Source organism: Aquarana catesbeiana, linkage group LG01 (genome assembly GCF_042186555.1).
Source record: "Aquarana catesbeiana isolate 2022-GZ linkage group LG01, ASM4218655v1, whole genome shotgun sequence".
NCBI classification, from domain to species: domain Eukaryota; kingdom Metazoa; phylum Chordata; class Amphibia; order Anura; family Ranidae; genus Aquarana; species Aquarana catesbeiana.
The window spans coordinates 613,937,164-613,963,675 of record NC_133324.1 but is presented as its reverse complement, the minus strand read 5'-3'; the positions used below and the strand labels follow the sequence as shown (position 1 = coordinate 613,963,675).

General features: G+C 41.9%; 1 protein-coding gene across 8 annotated transcripts in view; it reads left to right on the top strand.

Moving 5' to 3' along the window:
• The window catches only part of PTPN13 (protein tyrosine phosphatase non-receptor type 13), a 457,782-nt gene that overhangs the window by 323,542 nt on the left and 107,728 nt on the right, over positions 1 to 26,512 (top strand). For 5 of the 8 annotated variants that reach the window (XM_073599969.1, XM_073599976.1, XM_073599943.1 and 2 more), the window contains 6 exons: positions 11,064 to 11,150; positions 12,875 to 12,982; positions 13,635 to 13,766; positions 14,309 to 14,763; positions 15,023 to 15,166; positions 20,533 to 20,626. In XM_073599969.1, coding sequence (XP_073456070.1) covers positions 11,064 to 11,150; positions 12,875 to 12,982; positions 13,635 to 13,766; positions 14,309 to 14,763; positions 15,023 to 15,166; positions 20,533 to 20,626 — 1,020 coding nt within the window. The remainder of the gene's footprint in view (positions 1 to 11,063; positions 11,151 to 12,874; positions 12,983 to 13,634; positions 13,767 to 14,308; positions 14,764 to 15,022; positions 15,167 to 20,532; positions 20,627 to 26,512) is intronic. The other 3 variants (XM_073599986.1, XM_073600003.1, XM_073599960.1) reach the window with 1 other exon arrangement.

Genomic DNA, 26,512 nt, shown 5'->3' with positions numbered 1-26,512 from the left:
TTCAGATGAATACTGTACTGATTAAATGAAAGTTGTTCTGGTATCGTACAAGAACAATGTTTGTCCCTTCGGATAATTTCGCATAACCTGTCGTGATCGGTTCACGAAAGCTGTGTACCAACGATCAGATTGTCTTAACGATCGCTTTGAAATCTGTATTTTTCGTCTGATTTTCTGATCCCGTTTACTAGGCATAAGTGTAATTTCTGTTTGCTATCTCATTCCACTGCTATCAGCATGAGTTACTTCTGACAAGCTTTATAAATTCAGGACTTTTATTGTGTATCACCTAAAACCAGTCTGCTCACTAAGTTAATGTAAGGGTTTACAACCACTTTATATCTTTGTCAAAGGTGATGGTGAATGCAGTTACAGGGAAGAGAAACTTCTGGCTTAGACTGTGGGTGGCAGACTTTGTTCAGTAATAAGTTAGATGCCCTGATCGCCAATGCTACTTGTGATAAATCTGGGTTCATTCCCCAGGATAGACTCTCCAGACAAAAGAACTCATGCTTTAAGGATTCACAAGCCAGAGGCAAAGAAAATAAGGGCATATAGGCTGGGCAGATAATTTTGTAGATCCTTGAAAAATACATCATCATTTTTCTAGATCCAAAAAACACCTCTTTGTCTGGTCAGGATGCTCATAAATCTTTTTTTTAAGGGTTTGCCCACCCAGGTTTATCTTGTTGGAAAAAGGCTGTCCAGATTCTAGTGAATTTTGATGGACACAATAAAAGCCAGATCGCAAAAAAGTCACACTTGGAAAATCAACTGGCCACTCCTTCCACTCTCACGTCTGACAAAAAAAAATAAATCCTGCAGCCTCAAGAGGGAAGTTCTGTTCTCCTGTGCAAAGACATTGTTGGGCCAAGATGCAATAATACCAGTTCCACATCAGGAGAGTTTCCAGGAATGTTTCAGGTTAGAGACTGGTAATAGAAGCAGTTTCAACAAATTCATAAAGAAGGAACACTTCAATACCTTTTAAACGATTCTAAAATCTGTTCAACTAGGGGATTGGTCACTTTTTATCGATTTGAAAAACACCTTTCTAATTTCCAAGTCCCAGTCCATCCAGACTGTCAATCCTAAGAATTTCTGCAGTTCTTGTTCGCACCAACTGCACCTCCAGTTTATCGGTCTGCCTTTTGGCCTTACCACATCTCCAGGAGTCTTTGCAAAGGTCCTTGCTCTTATGGCTTTCCTTCGAGAAAGAGAGGTGAAAGATTATCTCATTGATATCTTGCTATTGTATCAAAGCCAGGAGACATTGCTGGCCCATCAGGCACTGTTAGTTTCTCCACTGGAGGATAATGGCTTGGTGATCAATGTGAGCAAAAGTCATCTTACACCCAGCCAAGATCTTGTTTATGTGGGACCAAGAATAGGTGTTCAACTTAATTCAGTTTCCCTGATCATTGGCATTAGTATTGGTTTGGCACAAGTTTCTCATGGTAATACAATGTCTTTACTTTGTGGGAACCATAGTAGCTATAGTACCAATGGTGTATTGGGTGCAATGGAGGTCCTGCCCATTACAAACTGTCTTTATGAATCAGTGGCACTCAGAGAACATGGTTTAGAGGATTCTGATCAGCCCTTTGATGAAAAAGAGTCTTGTTTAGTGATCTGAGAAATGGAACCTCCTAGACCAAATTTTACTTGTAGCCTCCCTGGCGGTTTTCCCGAGTGTGGCTCGGGGTTAAAATTCAGGACCATTAGCGGTAACCCCGAGCCACACTCGGGATTACATCGCAGGATCCTGGTGTGGCTTTACTTACCTTGTCCCCGGGATCCTGCGATGTCCCCCGCTGTGTCTGCGGGCTCTGTCCTCCTCCGAAGCCTCTCCGTGCCAGGCTCCGTTCCCTGCAAGCGGCGCGACGCACGGGGGCGGAGCCTGGCGGCAAATTCAAAAAAGTGTAAAATCATAACACATACAGTACTGTAATCTTACAGATTACAGTACTGTATGAAATTATTTCACATCCCTTTTGTCCCCAGTGCTTTGTCCTATGCCCTGCATGCAGTTTTATGTTATATATACTGTTCTTTCTGCCTGGAAACTGGAGATTGTCCATAGCAACCAAAAAGTGTCCCTTTACATCAAGAGTGGCTTTAGACCAGCTAGAAAACAGCGATAGTAAATTAGAACACTTGCAGAATTGAGCGATAGTGAATCGTGGGGAAAATTATTTTATTATTAATTGTTTTTATTTTTTTTTTTATTATTTATTTTTATTTATTATATTATAATTTATGTTTTTGTGTTTCAAACTTTATCATACCCGGGATATCTACTAGACTCTTGTTTGGACAGATTTAAGTGTGTTATTGTTAAGAATTACAAACCTACAATATAAAACGCCAAATTTCCATGCAAAATAATTGTACCGCTTTCAGCACCTAAAATCCGAAATAATCATACCGCCAGGGAGGTTAACCCTTCTTTGGGACTTTTAAGGTACTAACGTTTTCTGTCCATCAATAAAATGTAAAAATTCATCTTTCTTTATTATATCTGATCTAAAAAAAAAAGTAAAACATAATACATATAATATTCTTACTGTTCAATTACATATATTCCAAAAGCTCCAACAACATAAATCCTCTAGTATCCATGCTCCTACCCATCAAAACCACTTTGCATATAACATAGTCGTCATCAAAATACAATGCATATATTAACTTTTATGTACATATCTGTGTGGGTTATGAATAACCACAATCTGCCTGTGTTTAAAATGTTTTTATGCATTTTTCAAACAAGTTCTTTCCCATAAGTTTCCTGGCATGGAGCTGTCAGGAAAACCTGGAAAATATTTGTTTTATACTTAAGCTTCATGGTAGCACAATCTCTAATATGTAACTTCAGGCTCAGGATGAGTTCTGGTCCTATTAGTGTAGGAAGTGGGCAGGGCCAGACCCATAAGTGTGCTGCAATGGAGCCTATAGGAAAGGAAAATTGCAGTAAGGATGAAAAAACTGGGCTTACACCCAAGGGTCCTTTAAGGAACTCAGTCAGGTGAAAGCTAGACCATTGGGGGTTATTTACTAAGAGAGGAGCGTGCAAAATCTGGTGCAGTTCTGCATAGAAATCAGTCAGGTTCAAGATTTTATTGCCAAAGCCTAATAGAACATGCTAAGGTTAGAAGATGATTGGTTTCTATACAGAACTGCACCAGAGTTTGCACCCTCCAGGTTTAGTAAATCTCCCCCATTGGTCCTAATTTTTATGGATCAAAGAAGGGGGTACCATCCAGTTATGTCACAAGAGTTGCCGCCATCCCTGACGTAAGGAGAAAAAAGGAATAACCCCTCAGGAAATGGTGGGACTTTAAAGGCAACGGAGTAATAAAAGCAATTTTATTGGTACAAATATACATAAATATACATTTAGGAAAAATATACTGCAATCACATTAAATAATCAATGAATAATAAAATCAGGAATATACTGATATGAGGACCGAATGTGTATTCGTGTAGTCTTCCACCTTAAGGAGTTCCTTCATCAAGGGCAAATTGTAGGAGGATTTTACACTACATAACAAAATATGAAATAACGTAATTAGAAATCAAATGCATTGTACATATTTCCTGCATCTAACATCATTCTGTACAGTTCGACATAAAAAAAAAAAAATATTGCACATACCCAAGTATATTCAGAAAAGGAGGCTGACTGTCAGAGTAAATCTCGGGGGTAAGTACGCACAAGACGCCACAAGAATCCAGAATAGGAAACAAGCGTATGTCTGGCTCCGCCTTATCCACACTGGTCCCAATGTGCCACCCCAAGAGAGGAAACTCAAGAGTGACAGCACTATCCCGGAGGGGTCCTAAAAGCGAAGAACCAGAGGGGAGATTATCTGGAAACAAAAAAGAGCCGAATAGGCTAGAGTCCCTTAAAGAAGCAAAAAGCACCCATATGTTAAAAATTAACACTGCATGGACGCAGAGCACGGTATGCACCGTGCAGGTCTGTGTACGGGCAGGGTGTAGAAAAAACAGTTTCAATATTCATAGCTTACCCTAGTGCTGGTTTGTGAGGGATATAGTAACTAGATGTAAGTAGATGCCCCCAATGTGCGAGCGGGGGAACGGAGGTCCCTTAAAAGCACGAGCAGCTCCAAGAGTTGTACAAGATACCAGCTTCCTACAATGCAGGATCTGTAGGATAATACAGGAGAGGGAGAAGCTTACTCACCAACATTAGGACCGGAGTATTTGCTGTGTGTTGTGATATGGTGTGCATTGCAAGGAAACTCCATCAGAGAAGGCACAATAAGAAGCCTACCATGATTAAGGGTTACCAGAAAAATAACAGTTACACAAAGAAGTGGGGGACAACATTACCGTGTCTGGTGTTAGTGCTGTGTTGCAGTGTGCTCGATGGTTCCGTTTGTCCAGTCTGACCACCGCCGCCGAGCCGGACAGTGACACCGACACGGCGTTCGGTGGTTAAATATAGAGGGGAAGGGGAACAAATGCGGTGCTGATTGGCGTGTGGATTCCGCCAATCACACTGCCGCTCCAATCAGGATATGGACACCATAGAAACCCCACGACGCCGATCCACCTAAGGACGCTGGGAGTGGGGATCCATGGCAACGCTATGACGCCGCTCCGCCCAAAGGGAGGGGAAGAGGAGAGCCCAGACAGCAGGGAAAGAGCGTCCCACGCCAAGGCGCTCCGCCCAGCCGAACAGTATGCAAACAAGGCATACGGCATATAACAGCCCGAGCACCGCAGCCCAATCTAAAAAGGGGGCCGCAGAACAAGCATTAATACATAAAATTTAGATGTGTATAAGAAAGGGAGAGTAGGTAGATGGAAGGGGGGGGGCGAAGGCAATAAATAAGCACTGCCACTTAAATGACAATTTAAACATGGCAGAATAATATAACAAAGTCACTGACCACATAGTACCCTCAGGTGGTTACTGATAGGCACCGCCGGGGCAGTGGGACCCTGGGCGGGAACTGCACGGCACCCCCCCCAGAGCGGACTGTGGGAGGGGTCATGCAGCAACCGTCCACCGACGTACAAAAAGGTGACCGGATCCGCAGGCATGGAAGGGCAACAGATAGCCGCCAACCATCCCGCGAGCATGCTTCGGGCGCCTATAAAGAGGCCCCCCAAGGGACAGTGAATCCCGGGAGGCCCCCGTGCGCCGGGCGGGACAAAGAGGGGCCAGAATTGTGGTAGAAAATCACTCCCCGAGTAACACCAACAGTGTACCTCAAGTAATGACAATACCTATATATACAGAGGTGAAAACATATACTATAAGGGTAACTAAGAAGGACATAGCAACGTACAAAAAAAAAATTAAAAAAAATTGGTGTGGACACCTTATAAATCTTTCTCACAAACCCCAGAAGAAAAACCTTCTAGAAAGGGTCTAAAACTCAAGTGGTCATTTAAACCGGGGGGTGAGGTGGCAGCAAGGTCCATGATCCAACGGGCTTCCCGTTGTAGCAAGGCCTTGTTCCAGTCCCCACCCCTTGGGCTAGGATGAACTCTGTCCAAAATTAAAAAATAGATATTGGGAAAGATGCCATGATGCTCATTCGCCACATGTCTACCCAGTGGGAACTCAGGATTTGCTTTCCTCATGGCAGTAATATGCCGTGAGGCTCGCAAAGAGAATTTTTGTTTAGTCTTACCTACATAGAATTGATGACATTGGCAAACTAAGAGATATACCACACCCTCAGTCTTACAGTTTGAAAAATGACATGGTCTGTATGGACGCCCATTTGGAAGGGTCACATTCTGTCGTGTATTCATAAATCTACATATGGAACATCCTCCACATGTGAACGTTCCAAACCTCTTACAGGGATCCCCGCGAGATTCACCGACAAATTCACTGCGGACCAAGTGGTCACGCAGGGAACTGGTAGGTCGATAGGTGATCGCTGGTCGTGCGGGTAAGTATGGACGTAGGGTAGGGTCGGAATGTAGAAGGTGCCAATGTTTGTTGAAAATAGATATATATAATATTCTTACTGTTCAATTACATATATTCCAAAAGCTCCAACAACATAAATCCTCTAGTATCCATGCTCCTACCCATCAAAACCACTTTGTATATAACATAGTCGTCATCAAAATACAATGCACATATTAACTTTTATGTACATATCTGTGTGGGTTATGAATAACCACAATCTGCCTGTGTTTAAAATGTTTTTATGCATTTTTCAAACAAGTTCTTTCCCATAAGTTTCCTGGCATGGAGCTGTCAGGGGTCCTTTAAGGAACTCAGTCAGGTGAAAGCTAGACCAGTGGGGGTTATTTACTAAGAGAGGAGCGTGCAAAATCTGGTGCAGTTCTGCATAGAAATCAATCAGGTTCAAGATTTTATTGCCAAAGCCTAATAGAACATGCTAAGGTTAGAAGATGATTGGTTTCTATACAGAACTGCACCAGAGTTTGCACCCTCCAGGTTTAGTAAATCTCCCCCATTGGTCCTAATTTTTATGGATAGTTTACTGACTGGAATAGTACCAGCTGATTGGCGAAAAGCCAACGTGGTACCAATATTTAAAAAAGGGCCGAGATACATCTCTGTAAACTACAGGCCAGTTAAATAAAGGTAGACCTGTGGACGTGGTGTATCTGGTTTTTGCAAAGGCATTTGATATAGTTCCCCACAAACGTTTACTTTACAAACTGAGGTCTGTCAGCATGGACCATAGATTGAGTACCTGGATTGAAAACTGGCTACAGGGGCAGGTCCAAAGGGTGGTGATAAATAACGAGTAATCAGATTGGTCCAGTGTGGTAAATGTCCTGAGACCAATTCTGTTTAATTTAATCATAAACAATATAGAGGATGGGATAAATAGCTCGATATTTGCAGATGATACAAAACTAAGCAGGGCCATAACTTCTGCGCAGAATGTGGAAACCTTACAAGAAGACCTAAATAAAATAATGGGTTGGGCAACTACATGGCAAATGAGGTTTAATGTTGAAAAATGTAAAGTAATGCACTTGGGTGCTAAAAATCTGAATGCAAGTTATTCGCTAGGGGGAATCCAGAATGGAAAAGGACCTGGGGGTCCTGGTAGATGACAGGCTCAGCAATGGCATGCAGTGCCAAGCTGCTGCAGGAAAAGCCAACAGAATATTAGCATGCATTAAAAAGGGGATTTACTCCAGAGATAAAATGATAATTCTCCCCCTCTACAAGACTCTGGTCTGGCCGCATCTTGAGTATGCCATCCAGTTCTGGGCACCAGTGTGGTGTACCAACAGGGGGGGCGGGTGCCACACATTGGGGGGTGTAATCCCAGCGCCCTCCGCGAGTGAAGCGGTGACAGCGGGGCACCAGGCACAGGTAGCAGCGGTGCTGTGAGAGGGCAGGGAGAGGTGAGCTGTGACAGGGTGTGGGGGTGCCCGTGTGTGGTCCTTACCCGGGTGACTGACACCCAGGGCTGGCCGCCAGATTCACTCTGCGCCGCTCACAGCCTGGGGAGAGAGACAGCGAGCAGCGCTGAATAGAGGACAGGCGGCAACTGTTGGACTTAACCAGTCACCTGCTGGTTAATTTGAAAAGTTATTTGTTAATATGAAAAATTAACTCCAGCAGTTCCCGCTTTCTGTTCTGTGCTCCTGTGTCTCCAGCTCTGCATGCATGCCCCAGTAAGGTAGGAAGGGGCAATGTGTAATGTGCAGGGGTCCCGGGGGGAGACTGTGTAATGTACAGGGGTCCAGAGCTGGGGGGGCTGTGTGTAATGTGCAGGGGTCCAGAGCTGGGGGGGGGGTAATGTGCAGGGGTCTAGAGCTGGGGGGGCTGTGTGTAATGTACAGGGGTCCAGAGCTGGGGGGGTAATGTGCAGGGGTTTAGAGCTGGGGGGGCTGTGTGTAATGTACAGGGGTCGAGAGCTGGGGGGGGTAATGTGCAGGGGTCTAGAGCTGGAGGGCTGTGTGTAATGTACAGGGGTCCAGAGCTTGGGGGGGCTGTGTGTAATGTGCAGGGGTCCAGAGCTAGGGGGGTAATGTGCAGGGGTCCCAAGCTGAGGGGGGCTGTGTAATGTTCAGGGGTCCCGAGCTGAGGGGGGCTGTGTAATATGCAGGGGTCCAGAGCTGTTGGGGGGAGGTAATGTGCAGTGGTCCAGAGCTGTTGGAGGTAATGTGCAGGGGTCCCCGAGCTGGGAGCAATGTGTAAGGGTCCCGAGCTGGGGGGGACGCAATGTGTAATGTGCAGGGGTCCAGAGCTGGGAGGCAATGTGTAATGTGCAGGGGTCCAAAGCTGAGGTTGGGGGGCTGTGTAATGTGCAGGGGTCCAGAGCTGGGCTGGGGGGACTGTGTAATGTGCAGGGATTCAGACCTGTGGGGGGGCTGTGTAATGTGCAGGGGTCCAAAGCTGGGCTGGGGGAGCTGTGTAATGTGCAGGGGTCAAGAGCTGTTGGGGGGGGGGGGGGCTGTGTAATGTGCAGGGGTTCAGAGCTGGGGTGGGGGGGGCTGTGTAATGAACAGGGATCCAGAGCTGGGAGGGGGGTAGTATGCAGGGGTCCAGAGCTAGAGGGGGCTTTGTGTAATGTGTAGGGGTCCTGAGCTGGGGTGGGGTGCTGTGTAATGTGCAGGGGTCCAGAGCTGGGGTGGGGGGGCTCTGTAATGTGCAGGGGTCCAGAGCTGGGGTGGGGGGGCTCTGTAATGTGCAGGGGTCCAGAGCTGGGGTGGGGGGGCTCTGTAATGTGCAGGGGTCCAAAGCTGAGGTGGGGGATGTGTAATGTGCAGGGGTCCAGAGCTGTGGGGGGGCTGTGTAATGTACAGCGGTTCAGAACTGGGGGCGGCTGTGTAATGTGCAGGGGTCCAGAGTTGGGGGGGGTAATGTGCAGGGGTCCCGAGCTGTGGGGGCTGTGTGTAAAGTGCAGGGATCCAGGGGTGGGGGGGGGGCTGTGTAATGTGCAGGGGTCCAGAGCTGTTGGGGGAAGGTAATGTGCAGGGGCCCCGAGCTGGGGAGGGCGGCGGCGGCAGAAATGTGTAAGGATCCCGAGCTGGGGGGGCGCAATGTGTAATGTGCAGGGGTCCAGAGCTGGGGGGGCTGTGTAATGTGCAAGGGTCCAGAGCTGGGGTGGGGGGCTGTGTAATGTGCAGGGGTCCAGAGCTGGGGTGGGGGGGTAATGTGCAGGGGTCTAAAGCTGGGGTGGGGGGGCTGTGTAATGTACAGGGGTCCCGAGCTTGGGGGGGGGGGTAATGTGCAGGGGACCTGAGCTGAGGGGGCTGTGTGTAATGTGCAGTGGTCCAGATCTGTGGGGGGCTGCGTAATGTAAATGGGTCCAGAGGTGCAGTTATGGAGAGGGGGTACACAGTAGTGACAAAGAGATATTGGGGGGTGCAGAGGTATGCAGGGGGCACAGTGGGGTGTTTTTACATTTTAAAGTTGGGGGGGTGGCCAGATATAGAATCTGCCCCGGATGCCAAATGCTCTAGGTACGCCCCTGCTGGGCACCAGTCTTCAACAAGGATGTGCTCGAACTGGAAAGACTCCAGAGAAGGGCAACAAAGCTAGAAAAGGGACTAGAGCATATCAGCTATGGGGAAAGACTGCAAGCATTGGATTTATTCTCTCTGGAGAGGAGATGCTCATTGGGGGATATGATAGCGATGTACAAATGCCCAAACTTTTCAGTGAAAGGAAGTTTAAAAAGACACATGGCCATTCAATTTGGAAAGAGAATCGGTTTAACATTAAACTGCGTAGAGGTTTCTTTACTGCCAGAGCGGTAAGGATGTGGACTTCTTTTAGATGGGCACCTTAAAGACCACAACATACAGGGATATAGGATTTACTATTGACATAAACACAAGCACACTCACACCACAGGGTGAAGTGGATGGACTGGTGTCTTTTTTCAACCTAACCGACTATGTAATGGTTGTCTGTTTTTTTGTTTTGCTTTTTTTTTTTTTTTTTTTTTTTTTTTTTTTTTTTTTTTTTTTTTTTTTTTGCTTTATTCGTTAATTTTTTTTTTGTCACAATAAAAAAAGGTGCACAATTGAAAAAACAAAACCTATTCATTTATAAACAACTTTGGAATGCTTTGAACCAGAATCATGAAGTGTCATTTTAGGGTTTCATTTACTGTGAGTATTTGCCCAGCTCTCCTGAACGCCTTTCTCTAGGCAGGACAAAAGTGGCACAAAACCATCCCTAAGCCATGTGTTTGTAAACGTGTTTAGGCGTGTCAAGTGCTTGGCCCTTGAAATGACTTAACGATCAACCGCTAAACGTGCCTGGCATTAACTAGCATTTACACGCGTTTAGGTGTGTCAAGCAATTTTTCTGACAAAATGCTATTGCTCCTAAACACACTGGCAGTGGCGTTTTTCCTTTTTTTTTTTTTTGTTTTTTTTTTTTTTTAATTCTACACCCCTTTGCCTCTAAACGCTTGTAAACGCCTGTGTATGCATGGACACATAGACTAACATTGAGGGGCGTTTAGAGGCAGAGGCTTGCTTTAAAGGCAGACACAGAAAAGGAGGAGCAGAGAGTCCACAGAAGAGGAGATAAGGGGCTGCTCTATGCAATACCAGTGCACACAGCAGGTAAGTATAAAACTTTTTTTTATTTTAGGTAATAAAAAAGGGAGCCTTTGGAACCACTTTTAGTTCTACTTTAATCAAAGCAAGCCACAGAGTTGAATTTAGAAGTATTCAGGGCATGATTACATGATGTAGTGTGTGTTTTGAAATTGAAACAGGCACAGATACAAATTGTGGTGTTTCCCATTGATACCAATAAGTTGCCATATTTAAGTATCCTGAGGCAGGAAATGTAAAGACATATTGGTAATTATGAGCAACAGTCTTGTTTAAAATATGAAATGTATGGCATTTGGAATTGTATAAACCATTATCACTGATTAGCAAGCAGTAAGCTATTGTATTCTAAAAATGGTTAGATGCCTGTGCTAAATGGCAAACTTGGTGTGCTCTGATTACATTGAATGTGCAACACACACTTCAAATAGAAAATACTGGCAGTACAATCCATGTTTCATGCATTTCTTCATTATGGTTAACAGTTAACTCTATCCTTAGAAAAGATGCAGAGCAAAGTGCTGACTTCTACACCTGAAAGAGAGATTACTTTGGTAAAGTTAAAGAAGGATCCCAAGTATGAGCTTGGTGAGTTTTTTTTTTTCTTGTCTAGGAAGAGTTGGAACTACTAAGCATGTTTTTGGGTGATTATGCCTTCCCGTTCTAATGACAACTGCGTTCCCATTGTCTTGTAAGGTTGTCACAGGGACCAAAAGTGAGAGAGTCACCTCCCCAGTGGAGTCGCAGACAGAAATAAAAGAAAAAACTGTCAATAAGGGAAGAGTCCCTAAGCTATTCACAAAAAAAAAAAAAAAAAAAAACTTAATTGGAGCTGGAGTTAAGCTAGGCATACACTGCTAGGTTTTAAAAATGCATGTTCATACGAATAGTCATATGAAAATTCTAAGTACATTTGATGACTTGATGAATGCCATTTAAAAGCACTTGAAATTTTGTTTACCTTTTAACATTCAATTTTAGAATGCCTGTAATTTAACAAAAACCATGTACTCTTAGAAATTTGTTTGAGAAAAAATTTCCATTTTGTTCCTTTGAGTTTTTTGGTCACTGTGGTGAAAAACCAATATTGTGCCGACCCCGCTAATAGTAGATCGAATGTACTTGGAAAAAAAAATTGGAACGCAATTCTAATAGTGTATGGCCAGCTTAAAGCTTTAACAGTTGCTTATGGATTTTATTGATCACAGCAGCTGACTGAGATATTTAAAAGGCAGCATTTGTTAAATATAACCTGGCAGAGTGACCTGGCAGAGTGATTTCCAAAGTGTAAAGCTTTTGTGTATTTTCGTTAGTGTGTTACATCACAGCTTATAATTTCTTCGCTAGTGAAAGATCTAGAATTTGCAGCACATTTCCAGAAATTGAAGCTGATATTTATATAATTACACGTGTATACAAGTGGTAAATAATTTGCCATATCTCTTATACATGTGTATATCAGCAGAGGACAATTTCTTTGTATGTTTAAGAGACAACCTTATCCTAAAATTCAGAAGGAAAATCTTGTACAAATTGCTGTGCCAGCTACAGTATTAGTAAATTGCTCGATTCCCCCATCAACACAGTCAGTGTTGTTGGGGCAATCCCTCCCACAGTGCTATTGTGTTCTGCAAGCAGGGAGCATAGGGAGCCTTCCCCATTGGCAGAATACAATGATCATTGCTGGCAGCTATTGCTGATCGCAGGGGGAAAAAAAACAGACTGGTTGTACTGAAGTCATTTGATTCGAAATTTGGCTGATTCAGCAGGAATTTTGATCCATCTTTGGCAGGCTTTAACGGTTAATATTACTTTTTAGCATTTAAGGTTTCATTTGGGGAAAAGCTAGTATTGCTAGGTCTAGTACTACTGCTGTAATGTAATAGGAGCAATGCTACTGTACTAAACAAAATGGCCAAAAACCCCCTTCCAGGTGGAACGCATAAGATGTGTTTCAAGGAAAAATTGGCAGCAAGTTTGATTCTTTCTATGCAAAAACCAGGCCAAAAAACTATCATCTGTTGTGTCAGGGATGGCTAATTACACAAAAGGCACCTACCCCCAGAATTCCTGCACCTTATTTTAGGAAACAAGAAGTGTAGAGGAGCCTTGTGAACAATCAAAACAGACTTAGACCCAAAACTGACTCTCCTAAGGGCTGGTTTGAGTATAGCATAGTGACTTTAAGCTTTTTGTTTTTTTATCTGTAGGGCGCCAGCCTAAAGTTATGGTTGGTTGGGAGGGAATTCCAACTCTTTAATCCAATTAGTGCTCATACATTCATGTGACCATTGTTTTTATATGATATTTAGGGTTTCAGATAATGGGTGGAGAGACAACAGGAAAGCTCGATCTTGGCATATTTATCGGCTCTATAACACCAGGTGGACCTGCAGACGTGGATGGGCGTTTGAAGCCAGGTAGGAATTAAGAAATGGGTATTTTTTTTAGCATTTAAAGTCATAATGCAATATCTCTAAACAAAGGGTTAATCATTTATGGTTTGAATTTATGGGGGTTGCCATAGCTGTCTTTCCTCTAAATGCGTGGCTCCCATTCTAACCATTTTCATTGCTTTAAACCACTGATTTGATTTAGTGATAACAAATATTAAAACCAGAGGATCATCATGCAATCGGGCAACTAACATTTGTAGAAAAAATTCAATGATGGCAGCAATGGTAGGCTCACGTTTATTATTATTTGAAAACAACGGCAGACATAATTTCAGATTGTCAAAACATAAGATGAAATCATCTCATCGTCAGTCAATTTTGCTAACCTATGAAATAGGTGGCATGTCAGTGATTGTAAACACCTCATGGCTTAGCAGTCAGGAGTTTAGGTGTGTGCAGAAAAATACCTATTTTTCGGGCAGGTTTTATAACGCTAGGACTATTGTCTTGGACTGGCATCATGGCTGCACATGGCACACTGAGGTGGGGACAAAAAGCTAAAAGATACAGTTTGGTAACTGTGTAAGCATTCCTAAAACTGACATCTGTAAGAGTAGGAAAAACTGTCTCCCTTGAGAGTGATTTTCAGTAGATAATATTAATGTTTTGCATTCAGGAGATCGCCTGATATCTGTGAACAGTGTGAGCTTAGAGGGCGTCAGTCATCAGACAGCTCTGGACATACTTCAGACTTCACCAGAGGATGTTACACTTCTAGTATCTCAACCAAAGGAGAAACATCAACAGGGTATCTATATTGCTGTCTAACATACTCCAGCCTGACTTGTGTTACTTTAGTAATTTTTCAGTATATGTAAGTCTATGGAACTGTATTTTGAATTTATTTTTTCAACACAATGCATGCTGTACACTGTTACCCAGATGAACCCAAAGTTTTTCTTTTTAATTAGAAGCCCCAAGTAGTAACACTTGGGATTTCTATCAAGTATAATATAGAAAATTCATCCCTTATTTCAGATTAGGTTTATTTCATAAAGGAAGAAGATGGTTAGAAATAATACAATGCTGAAACCAAAGATTTTTTTTTTAACATTGAAAAACGTGATTGGCCACAGTACAGATAATATACAGTAATTGTTAGGTCAGTCTTTCAATTGGATATGTTTTTTACCATGCTGTGTGAATAATAAATTATTAACATTTCTAATATATTTTAATATTGAAGTTATACATGATTAGTATGTAAAATACAGCATTCAAATAGTGTTTTATTTAAAGTGAGTGATAATATTAATGTTAATCACTTAGGAATAATTACTTTTTTTCTAGAACATCAGCCTATAGGGTTGAAAAGTTTACACCGCGCACCTTTTTCCAGTCAAGACAACGAGGCAGAGTCATCTTCAGAAGAACAAAGAAAGGTTCGAAGTCACGTGAGACTTCTGTCTGGAAGTTCATCTGGAGTGTCTGCTGAGAAACGAGAAGGAAGCTTAAGTTCTCAGGACTCACGAACAGAAAGTGCAAGCCTGTCTAATAGTCACATCAATGGCCTCATCAGGAACCTCACAAAGGAGCAGACCACTCCTCTGTCAAAATCTGCCAGAAGCTCTCCATCAGTCAGCGCTAAGTGCAGTGACAGAAAGAAAACTCAAGGAGACAACAATCGCAGAGGAAGAGGGAAGCGTTCAGGTCTGACAGACTCCACAGATTATTCTGACAGGGGAGACTCCGACATGGATGAGGCCACCTCTTCAAACAGCCATGAACCAAGGACAGCCAGAAAGGTTCTTTACATGTCAATACAGTAGATTATAACACATAGGGGTTGATTTACTAAAACTGGTCAGTGCCAAACCTGGTGCATTCTAACTTCAGCTTGTTCAATTAATCTTTGACAAAAAAAAATGGAAGCTGGTTGGTTTCTATGCAGAATTGCACCAGATTTTGCACACTCCAACGTTAGTAAATCAACCCCATATATTTCACATCTGTTTAAGTTTTCAGTAATGTTACAATCTCCTTTCTTTTGTACTTTCTACAAAGGAGTCAGTTTTGGGGGTTCCAGCACAGAAGCTCAATACTAACAGACTTTCAACAGTACCCCTAAAACCAGGAGATATCTTTACGGTTGTGCTGGCCAAAAAGGATGACAGCTTGGGGATAAGTGTCACGGTACTGTTTGACAAGGTTTTGCGTTTTTCTCCTTTTGCTTTCCTTGCATGCTTTGTATCGTTGATATGTTAGTATTAGTCCAATCTGGTTATTTTGGGATTTATACTAATTATTGTCTGTAGCATAAATTGTTAGATGGACAAAAGAAGGACATTATAATTTGATGACATGCACCATTAGCCACCTACAGTCCGTATAAAAGATCATAAAATAGAGATAAGAGTTTAGTGAGAGAACTGTACATCAGGATTACAATGAAAGGGGTTTCAATCATTGTGGAATAGCATTTTGAAGCACTTTTATTTTCTATGGCAGATCAAACATTGATCTGCATTCTAAGGCAGACCATAGATGTTGCATTCTTGGCAAAATCGCTGAATTCCCCCATCAACACAGTCTGTGTTGATGGGGGAATCATTCCTGCAGCACTATTGCGTTCCCCACCAGCAGAATACAATGATCACTGCTGGCGGGAAAAAAAAACACATGCAGGAATTTTAAGAATTCCCCACTTTCTCTAGAACCAACAAAAAAATAGACTTTAGGCAAGATGAAATGGAATTTGCAAGGGAACTTGAATCCCTCTCCCAGAGCTATTCTGTTTTCCTGGAAAGAAAGTGAGGGGAGCAAAGGGAGCCATCCCTACCGGGAGAAAACAGTGATTATATCAGCTGGCAATAATCGCACGTAAAAATCCGGCATACTGGTTGTACCCAAGTCGGTCGAAGGATCGACTTGGGTACAGTCATCCTGCCCATAGATTGTTTGCATCATCTATGGCTGGCTTAAAACTATAAACTGAGCTGCCTTTGTCTGGTTTCAATTAAATTGGTTATCTTTTGCTAAGCAACATCAATCCATTAATCACAACATTCCAAACATTCCTGTAGTAGACCAGGCTACTTTTAAATATACCCAGTGTCTGCTCCAAACAATAAGTAGGTAGGGTAGCCTAACCTCTATTTTACTTTTTGCGTGATATACATGGCACATATTTGAGAGCTATTCTCATTTCTTGGTCTTGAGTTTTTTGTTTTTTTCCCCCCACAGAGTGTCACTGTTATGTGGTGCTCAAAAACTGCCTTGTCAAGTATTTCTAACACAAGAGATCAGTTACAAGTTATGGGACTTAGCTTTGAGCTCCTTCTTTTCATAAAATGTTACTGTGACAGTTTACTGTGGCGCAGACATCTCCTTTTCATATATGTTTTGCTGTTTCCAGTTACACGTCTAACTGCATTATAGCCATGTGCTTCTGGGAAAAAGATGTGTGTATTTTCAACTTATATGTTTCCCAGCAACCAGTTTATGTATTTGTTAGGCATTCTTTGGATTAATAGGGTTTGTTGCTTTATTTGCTCTAAAGCCATTTCATATCTTGTTTCCTTGTTGAGTCCTAATCACTTTATCTTTGTTATCTGTGAGTTGGTATAATGAAATCTTTTGTGGCTCAGAAATTCCTTTCATACCTGTACTTCTTAAGGGCCTTCTTTTGTTCATCTGTCTTACTAGTTTTCCTAGTTATTGTGCCATGGATAATTGACTGCAAAGCAAGCGACATGTAAACTTTTGTTTATTTAAATTGGGCTGATTTTCTATAGGTCTTAGTTTATATATAGGTTGAATAAAGGTGTGCAATATGCTGATATTTGTAATATAATTGCTTGCTTTTTGCAGTTCATCTTCGGTACATCTTGCTTGATTGAGAGCACACTCTCCTTTTTTAAAGGAACAATTAAATCTAAAACACAGAGTTTGGGGTGTTGTACCTTTTCAGCATCTTTAGCATATCTGACATTTCATATTTGTTATCAGCCATTGATGGCTGACTAGAGGTTCTGCAGTATGCATCTATGGAAATACTCAACAGGATGCCACTTGTATTTTGCAAAATCATACCTACCATATTTCATAATTTATTAAATGTCAGTATCTTTTAGATGCTCTGGTCCTTTAAAGAGAGTCATTGCTCATTTTCTTTATAAAATTGCTAATGTATGAAACCTGGGAAAAAGTGTTGCAGTTGCCCACAACAACTAATTAAATTTTACCTTTCATTCACTGTGAAAAATAAACACACAATCTGGTTGCTGTGGTCTACTTTTGCTCCAAGTTTCATTGAAATTTTCAAAGCTGAATCCCATAATGCCTGGCTTTACTATGAGAATACATCTGTGCTCCCCTTTCTAAAAGTTAATGTAGTTAAAATGTAATCTTTATGATTGTTTAACCACTTTTCTACGTGGGCAATTCTTTAACATTTCATTTTTTTCGATTCAGAATTTTTTTTAATTTTATTATAATTTACAATTTTTTAACACTTTTATGTTTTTGTTTTTTTTTTTTTCATTTAACTTTAATTTTATCACAAGGGGGCTAACAAGCCCTCTATGTGATAGAATTGGCAGGTGACAGGTTCTCTTTGTGGAGACACCAGGGGTGTGTTAGACCCTAATGTCTCCCCTACATCTCCACTCTACTCGACTAAGCAGAGGACTGTGCTTGATTGGCTGTTTACCTGAAATTTAATCCAGGATCACTCAGAGCTGAGCACTTCCAGATAATTATGCGTAGAGGGGAACAGGGAAGGTGGGGCTTAGTGGGCACACTTTCACTGTGCCATGAAAGTGATCAGGTGGTTGAACATGAAAGTTGAATGTCACTGAAAAAAACAGTACTGCTGCAGCCTTGAGCTTGTTTTAATCCTGTTATTACCAGGATATTTATAAACAAAGACAAAGGGGCGAAAATGACAAAAAAATTGGATTCAAGTATCTATTCTTAATTCGAAAAACTACCTACTTATGCTACCATCCCTTCAAATCTTCCAATTCCTTTTTTTTTGCTATGACTTCCTACCCCTAGAGGGGTGGCTACGTTCATAATCTATGGTCATACTGTATGTCAGAATGTAGCCACCCTATCTTGCTCACAAGATAGACTAGGGACTATGGATTTAGGACTGTGTAATGTGCATATAGCAGTGCATATGACAGCAACTAAATTGCACTGCTTGCGCCTAACAAATGGGGGTGTCAGAATGAAAAAGAGAGTTTTGGGAACTCCTGACGGACAGTACAAGGAGACAGAAAAACTCAGTAAGCAACAGTTTTGAGAAAAAAAAATTACAGGGCCATTAAGTACTTGATGTGTATGGATTATTTTTGGAGAATAAGGATAACTTTAGCCTTGGGTTCATAAAGTAAGTGGGTTACTATATCGGCCAGGCAACTAGCATTTTAAGGGTAAATTAGTCATGGCAGTCAACATGTTACTTGCATGACCAGTTTACCTTAAAGTAACCCTTTCCTTTTTCAGTGTTTACAGAAGCTACTGCCAGTTATGAACTCTTCAATTTATCAGAAACTTTTGCATAATATGCAAAGAAAGTTTTGCTCCAGTGTGTCCTAGAAGACCCAGGTTTTCACTGTTGGGAGCCATTATTTTGCTTTTTGCACAACAGAGTGAGGGTGATGCCTGGATTTTATTTACAACCTGCATGGCAAAAAGGCCTCTGCTTTTCCTGTGACATTCAAGAGTCTCTGCTCTCTACGGGGCAGTAGACATATGTATATAGCCAAGGGAAGATGAAGGTGTAGGTTTAGCCATTGACTTTTAAAGTAAAGATTTGCATATTAGGACCAGTTCTCTTTCTCTCTCACTGTGCTCAATCCACATATGTTTAGAGAACAGAAAGGTACCATTGTGGATTTATTTAAACATGAGAAATCATAGTAGACTACTGTGCTCTACTAATAGTAAAATAAAGCACCTTTATAAGCACATTCTTTAAGAGCTTTAACTACACTGAATCTGTTACCTAATAAGTGTTCAGGCCAGCTCCCAAAATACTCCCAGTTACCTTTGTTAATCAGCGGGCTGAACAAAAAAGACAAGAGTTAAATGGAGGAATTACCCCCCTTACTTTTGCCCTGCCGGGACATTGTATTCTAATGCCCTGTACACACGGTCGGTTTTTCCGACGGAAAATGTGTGATAGGACCTTGTTGTCAGAAATTCGGACCGTGTGTGGGCTCCATCACACATTTTCCATCGGAATTTCCGACACACAAAGTTTGAGAGCTTGCTATAAAATTTTCCCACAACAAAATCCGTTGTCGGAAATTCCGATCGTGTGTACACAAATCCGATGCACAAAGTGCCACGTATGCTCAGAATAAATTAAGAGACGAAAGCTATTGGCTACTGCCCCGTTTATAGTCCCGACGTACGTGTTTTACGTCACCTCGTTTAGAACGATCGAATTTTCCGACAACTTTGTGTGATCGTGTGTATGATAGACAAGTTTTAGCCAACATCCGTCGGAAAAAATCCATGGATTTTGTTGTCGGAATGTCCGATCAAAGTCCGACCGTGTGTACAGGGCATAACAGTTGGCACCCACCACTGCTGTCAATACACTAATCAGCAGCTGCAACCACTGATCAAAAAAATGATCCAGCCTGTCCCTTAGACCAGTCGGTCAGCCAGTCCCCCCTGAACTGGCTGAGTCTCCATGTATAGCCACCTTTAATCCCATGGCTTATCTTCTTTGGGGTGAGAACCGCTCTCACTTGGAGCTATACTTCTCCCTTGCTAAACTAAGGGATTACCATCTCATGAATCACCTGTAAGTTTATATGGGAATTCTTTGTTCTTCTGCAGTCAAGGTTTTAGTTATTTAGTCTCCACCAGTTGTGACATTTCAGGTCAGCCCTTCTAGTACTGAAGGGTTAATAAGCAGTCTCCGAATAGAAAAGTCAAGCACTATAGTATATATTCTCCTCTCCTATGGTTAGGGAGTTTGTCATGTTGCAGAGTGTCATAGAACACATAAGGGACTGACAAGCTCTGGCTACCAGCCAAGTGTCCATCCACCACCAGTGGGATCTAAGGTAGTTATGCAGCAGCACTGTGGGAAAACGTACAGACTCCCCAGTGACAATAGTAGATCTGTACTAGGCATAAACCATAGATCGGTGTCAGATATGACATTCGGATTATAGTGCTCCCTCCATAGGATTAAAGCATGCATGTAATAAACATAAAGCCAGGATACTTATCACTTGCACCCTTGTAGGTTGTCAGTTGTGTATATTCAAATTCAGCCTCTGATGTTAAGTTGCTTCTGCCCTCAGGGTAATCAAGATCCCTTGTTGGTATCCACATTCACCTCTTAAGTCTGGCCAACATCACTTTCCGAGAGTTGCCAAACTAGTAGTCTGCATGCCTGGAGCTCTGTAGCATGAAAGCTACCGACCCTGATGATCCCATGTTTTATGGACTCTTTGTGGATTTATGTAATTGTTCCTGGTCCATATAAAGCAACACATTATTGTAATTGCTAATGCATGTTTTTTTTTTTCTTGTCCTTTACTTAGGGAGGTGTAAACACCAGCGTAAAACATGGTGGAATCTATGTGAAAGCCGTGATACCAAAGGGCGCAGCTGAAGCTGAAGGCAGAATACAAAAGGGTATGTTCTGCAATTGCAAACACATCTCTTTGCTCTTTACTTTAATCATTCTACAAAGAACAGCATTACTACAGTTATGTACATTGCACTTATAGAATAAGAGATCTGTATGTGTACTTTTTCATAAAAAGTCTAATGCATGCTATCCAATGATGTAAAAATGCGCTAATGGCATTTCAGTTCTGTGTGTTCGCAGATGCACACAGAAAGCAGCCCATAGATGATTACGTTTTTTTTTTTGTTCAACCAGGCTGTTGAACAAAATAAACTAACATAAGTCCCCCATCCACACATATGAGGTAGATGGGGAAATCATTCTAGGTGAGCTATGCTATCATGTGCTGATGGTGGGGAGACTTCCCTTTCATCAGAATTCACTGATGAGCGCTACCAGCTATAGCCAGAGGTGCTGATTAAGCAGCATTTATCCAACAGGCTAGTTGTACAGAAGTCGATCAATAGATTGACTTTTGTACAACCATTGTCCCCATACATGTCTCGAAATTAGGCAGGTTTCTGCTTAACCGTCTAACTTTTGACCCATGTAAGTTCAGCTTAGGCATGCATGCCCATTTTTGTTTGGGAAGTCCAGCTGTAATGGAATGGTAGCCTTTGTTTGCCTTGGGTGAAAAAGCATAAACAAAGCATGAAGATGATACATCCCCATTGAAGTTTCTTAGAGATAACAGAAGGCTTCCAATGGTTGAGTCAAAACAGCAGTATCACTTTTTGGTTCATAAGATCTGAACACCCCATTGTGCAGACCTTTGGTGGATTTGGCTAAATATCCATACTGCCAAACCTGAATGACCCAGGTGGTCTATAATGGGTATGGATAGAATTGTAGTCATAGAAGTATGCCACTTGTCCAGATGTTCTATAACTGCTGGAGTTGTTTTCATCAAATACACAGGACAGCTGTTAGAAGACTAGGTCTGAAATAGCATAATCTGATGCTTTTCCTATGTGCCTGCCTCTTAGGGCTATCCACAGGCATGTGATGTCTCCTTCTTAATTTAGATGGTGATCTGTTTGGGAAATAATCCTATGCCTGTGGACATAATGTGATCTTTTGAAGTCGTACCCTGGCTGACCAAAATCTTTGACAGAAAAGGAAGGAAGGCGATTGGCTTCATTGCAGAGCTGCCCCAGATTTTGCGCACTCCCCAGTTTTAGTAAATCAACCTGCGCAAATTTTATTTTTTGGAATTTCATTTTCTTGGGCAATTACTATTCTTTTTCCAAGATAAGGCTGCATTCAGAGTTTTCTGTTCCTTGCATAAATGTCTACTTTGGTGTAATTTGGTGTTTTTTTTGTTTGCAAGCGAGTCAGATTTACATCATTTTTTATTTACTACTTGTATATAGGTCCTAAAACACCTTGCCAAATTCTGAAACCAGAAACATATACTTGTTTTAACAGTTTTTGCTGTGTACTGTGCAACCAGCACTGAGGGAAAGTCAAAGCAACAATGGACATGGGTAGTCTGATATCCAGGCTTATGTATCACGTTGTGCATGCTTGTATGTCTGAAGACAGTTCTACTTAAAAACTTTATTTCAAGAACAATGTAACCTTGCAAATCTAAGAATCAGATGCTTGATGCTGAAAAGCCCATGAAGCACTAACAGATCTGGTTGGGGGTACCTTAACAGAGAAGGGAGGAAACATTTCCTTTAGACCATAGGCTCGAATGATGACTTGTCTATTCCACCTAGCAGTGGTGGATTGTGAAGCAGGGAGTCCCCTGTAAGAACCCTTAGGAAGCACAAAGAGGGAATTCAGTGGTCAAAAAGAGGCAGATTCTCACAGCGTGCATCACATCCAGACGTTGGAGAGAATTTCCTTGGAATGTTTCAAAGTAGGATCTAAGGAAAGGACAAGGTCCTAGTTGAGGTGAACAGAGGAAACCACCCTAGGCAAAAAAAAAGGCGTTCGGCCCCAGGACAGCCTAGTCTATGTGTAACGTAAAGGCTATTTACAGGATAAAGAAAAAAAGCATCCAAGAGGTGCTGGGACTTTGATGTGAGTTCATACAAAGTTGTGAGAGGACCATTGGCCATTGTGCATATTTCAGATTTGTAGGTTTCCCATATCCAGCACCTGCTTATACCCTGTAGTTCACGCCCTTTCCTTTCCAGAAGTGAGCTACTACCAGACTTGCCCCGAGATGATTTAGCTCATGCCTTTCCATCATGCCCTTCTTCGGTGTGTCGGGTTGGTTTATTGCCCTGATGCGCTCTAATATATATCTTTTTTTTTTTTTTTTCTATCCCTCAAAATTTCCGCTCGCAGTTTGCGAGTCGATTTTGAGGGCTGGCGAGCGTTGGCTGCCTGGAAGCGGGGGGGGGGGGTGCTGGGCAAGCACCGCGGAGGGGGGGGGAGAGAGTGCCGTCAGGATGATCAGCGCGCAAAGCAGGGAACACAGCGATGTTCCCCGCTACTCGCTGTCAGATACAGCCCCTCCTCCTGGTCCCAGGCTGCATTGGTGGGCACAGGCTGGCTGCATTGGTGGGCACGGATAAAGTTGTTGTTAATATTTTTATAACTTAATTCTGCATAAAACATTTTAAGTGTCATTTCATGAGATAATTTGAGGGCGTGTTTAGGGGTATAATTAGGGGCGGAGAAGGGTTGGGTGGGGCAACTGGTGGCGAGTAACCCTTGAGGCCTGGCTAGTAGCTCAGGACTTGACATTTTGTGCCCTGTGTGTGTGTGTATGTGTATATATATATATATATATATATATATATATATATATATATATATATATACTGTACATACACGTATCAGGTAGGTAGGTGTTTGTCTACCTTATCAGGTATTAGTGTTATGCTCATTTGACTACCAGATGAATTCCTCTTCAGATGCTGAGCATATTGCTTTAAGATATATATTTGTGGATGTTTCTGTATTTGTTCCCACATTTTCAATAAACTTTGGAAGGAAAAACGGTTCTCAGGTTAGGCTACACACAGCAGACAGGGCTATCCTCCAGTGGGTACCAGAAAAAAAACATGCAACAATGGAAGGAGCACCAGAGCAAATAAGAGTGCAAATTAATTTCCACAAAAAATAATCCAAAGTCTTCTGAGGGTCAGAAAACACTCCCTCTTTATTACGGCCACAACAAAATACAATAAAAAAATACATGTAATTGGTATAATCATAAGTCTGACGACAAAAACATTTATAGGAACATACATACAGTATATAATACTATATACAGAAGTGTACATGAATGCATGCATAAATACATACATATACACCCGCATAGAAGTAAATAAAGGAATATCACATGGTAAGTGATAGTGTGTAATATGTTTGGGAATAATTATTCTCAAATGCTACATGGTCCATATTTCCTTTTGTAGCATTATACATATAACTGAAATGAATACGAATGAGATAAAAAACTAAACACAACAAAAATAAATAAGTAATGAAATTAAATTAGTCATTATTATATAGATGACGAAATGATCATCCCAGCACTAACAGCGCTAGCAGAATAACTAGAAATATTCAGTGCAAACAATGGCAAGCCACTTAAAAGTCATTCGGTATGCGGAAAAACAAATCCATATAAAGTTCTTCTAGTGTATGTAGTGCTCCGTATCCCCTCAGCGGTAAAGAGCAAAACTCCTCATCTGAATACCATCACAAGAAGACAACTCCTGCACGGATACTCCCCGTTGGTAACAAACTCACCATAGATGAGCGATATAGGAGCCTTGAATCGCCATACACTATTAGATGATCTCCTGTCCTTAGATTCCTCCAGAACGGTGCAATATCAAAAAGCACTAGAGCCTGTTATCTCCTTAGACTTGGGGAGGACTCCTGTCCCTGGATTAAATTGGTTATTTAGTTGAATGTACAAAGTACTATGCAAACAGACAATCCTGTATCAGAGTGCTATCTAGCATCCTGTCACCTGGAACTCTTTTCCTCACACCTGGCCACTCTGCAAGCACCCCACAACTGCATGCTTCTGCAAGGTCCAAGGAAAAAAGAGGCTTCCATCATACCAAATGAAGAGTATGGTGGTCCCATCCCTAGTGTGATAAACCAGAGAAAGATACCCCCCTTATTGGGACTTTGACAGACCACCAACTCTTGATTTAAAAAATATATTTTTAATGGTATACAGTAAAAAAGACGTACAAACGTCTACAACATGTAAAAATATACATTCCATACAGAAACAGAACCGAAGATATACAGATGAATAATGATCGTGTTATAAATACTCTCCAAGGGGTAATATACCCCAATACCCGACGCGTTTCCAGTATTCTGATACCTTCATCAGGGGTTTGAGAGTTGAAGATGTTTTACAAATGTATAGGTTCCAGTGGAATGACTCTGTGTTCAAGCAGCACTCAAGGCACCAGGTCAAATAAAGTATTTCATGAACGCCAGACTCAATCTGTATTGGGCAGATCTACTTAGGGCAGACGATCGTTGGAGCATGTGTGATAAAGGCTGTGTGGGTGCCCTCCGTATATCTGTGCAGGGTCCAAGGGGTTAAAGCAGGTGGTGAGAAAGCAACAGAATGTTGCTATTTTGCCCAGTGTATTGCTTTACATTGAGCTGAAGATCTCCTATCCTGCTGCTGGCACCACTCTGGAGACCGCTAGCTGGGATAAGAGGTGGAGTGCAGTTGGTATCACTCCACATGGGACAGGAGCCAGAACTACAGAGGAGGCATCGGCTTATGTTGCTCTTGTTCCCTACTACAGCTCCAACTTTACATGTAGTCCCTCTGCATTACACTCTGATGCTCTGGAATTGCGGGTCAGCAAGCCCAGACTGCGATCTACCAGTCACCTGTCTGAGATCTACTGGTAGATCGCGATCTACAGCTTGCTGACCCCTGCTGTACCATATAACAGATGTGTTTTTTAAATCGTTTTTTTTTTTTTTTAATCCATGGGTCCTGTTTTTTTTGGCATTTCTGCAATAATGATGAATTTCATAATTTTTTTTTTTTAATCACATGCGCGTTCATTTCAGTTATATGTACAATGGTATGTGTGTACCATGTAAATTTGATAATAATAGCTAAACTAACTTATTGCACATTATCACTTGCCATCTGATATTCCTTTATTTTTATTTCTGTTCATAGTGGGGACATAAAGTATTCAGACCCCCTTAAATTTTTCACTCTTTGTTATATTGCAGCCATTTGCTAAAATCATTTAAGTTCATTGTTTCCTCATTAATGTACACGCAGCACCCCATATTGACAGAAAAACACATAATTGTTGACATTTTTTCAGATTTATTAAAAAAGAAAAACTTTAATATCACATGGTCCTAAGTATCATCCTTGAGATGGTTCTACACCTTCATTTGAGTCCAGCTGTGTTTGAATATACTGATTGGACTTGATTAGGAAAGCCACACACCTGTCTATATAAGACCTTACAGCTCACAGAACAAATGAGAATCCTGAGGTCAAAGGAACTGCCTGAATAGCTCAGAGACAGAATTGTGGCAAGGCACAGATCTGGCCAAGGTTACAAAAAAATTTCTGCTGTAAAAAAAAATGGAAGATGTTTGGGACGACCAGAAGAGCTGTCCGTCCGGACAAACTGAGCTATCGGGGGGAAAAGAGCCTTGGTGAGAGAGGTAAAGAAGAACCCAAAGATCACTGTGGCTGAGCTCCAGAGATGCAGTTGGGAGATGGGAGAAAGTTGTAGAAAGTCAACCATCACTGCAGCCCTCTACCAGTCGGGGCTGTATGGCAGAGTGGCCCGACGGAATCCTCTCCTCAGTGTAAGACACATGAAAGCCTGCATGGAGTTTATTAAATAAACACCTGAAGGACTCCAAGATGGTGAGAAATAAGATTCTCTGGTCTGATGAGACCAAGA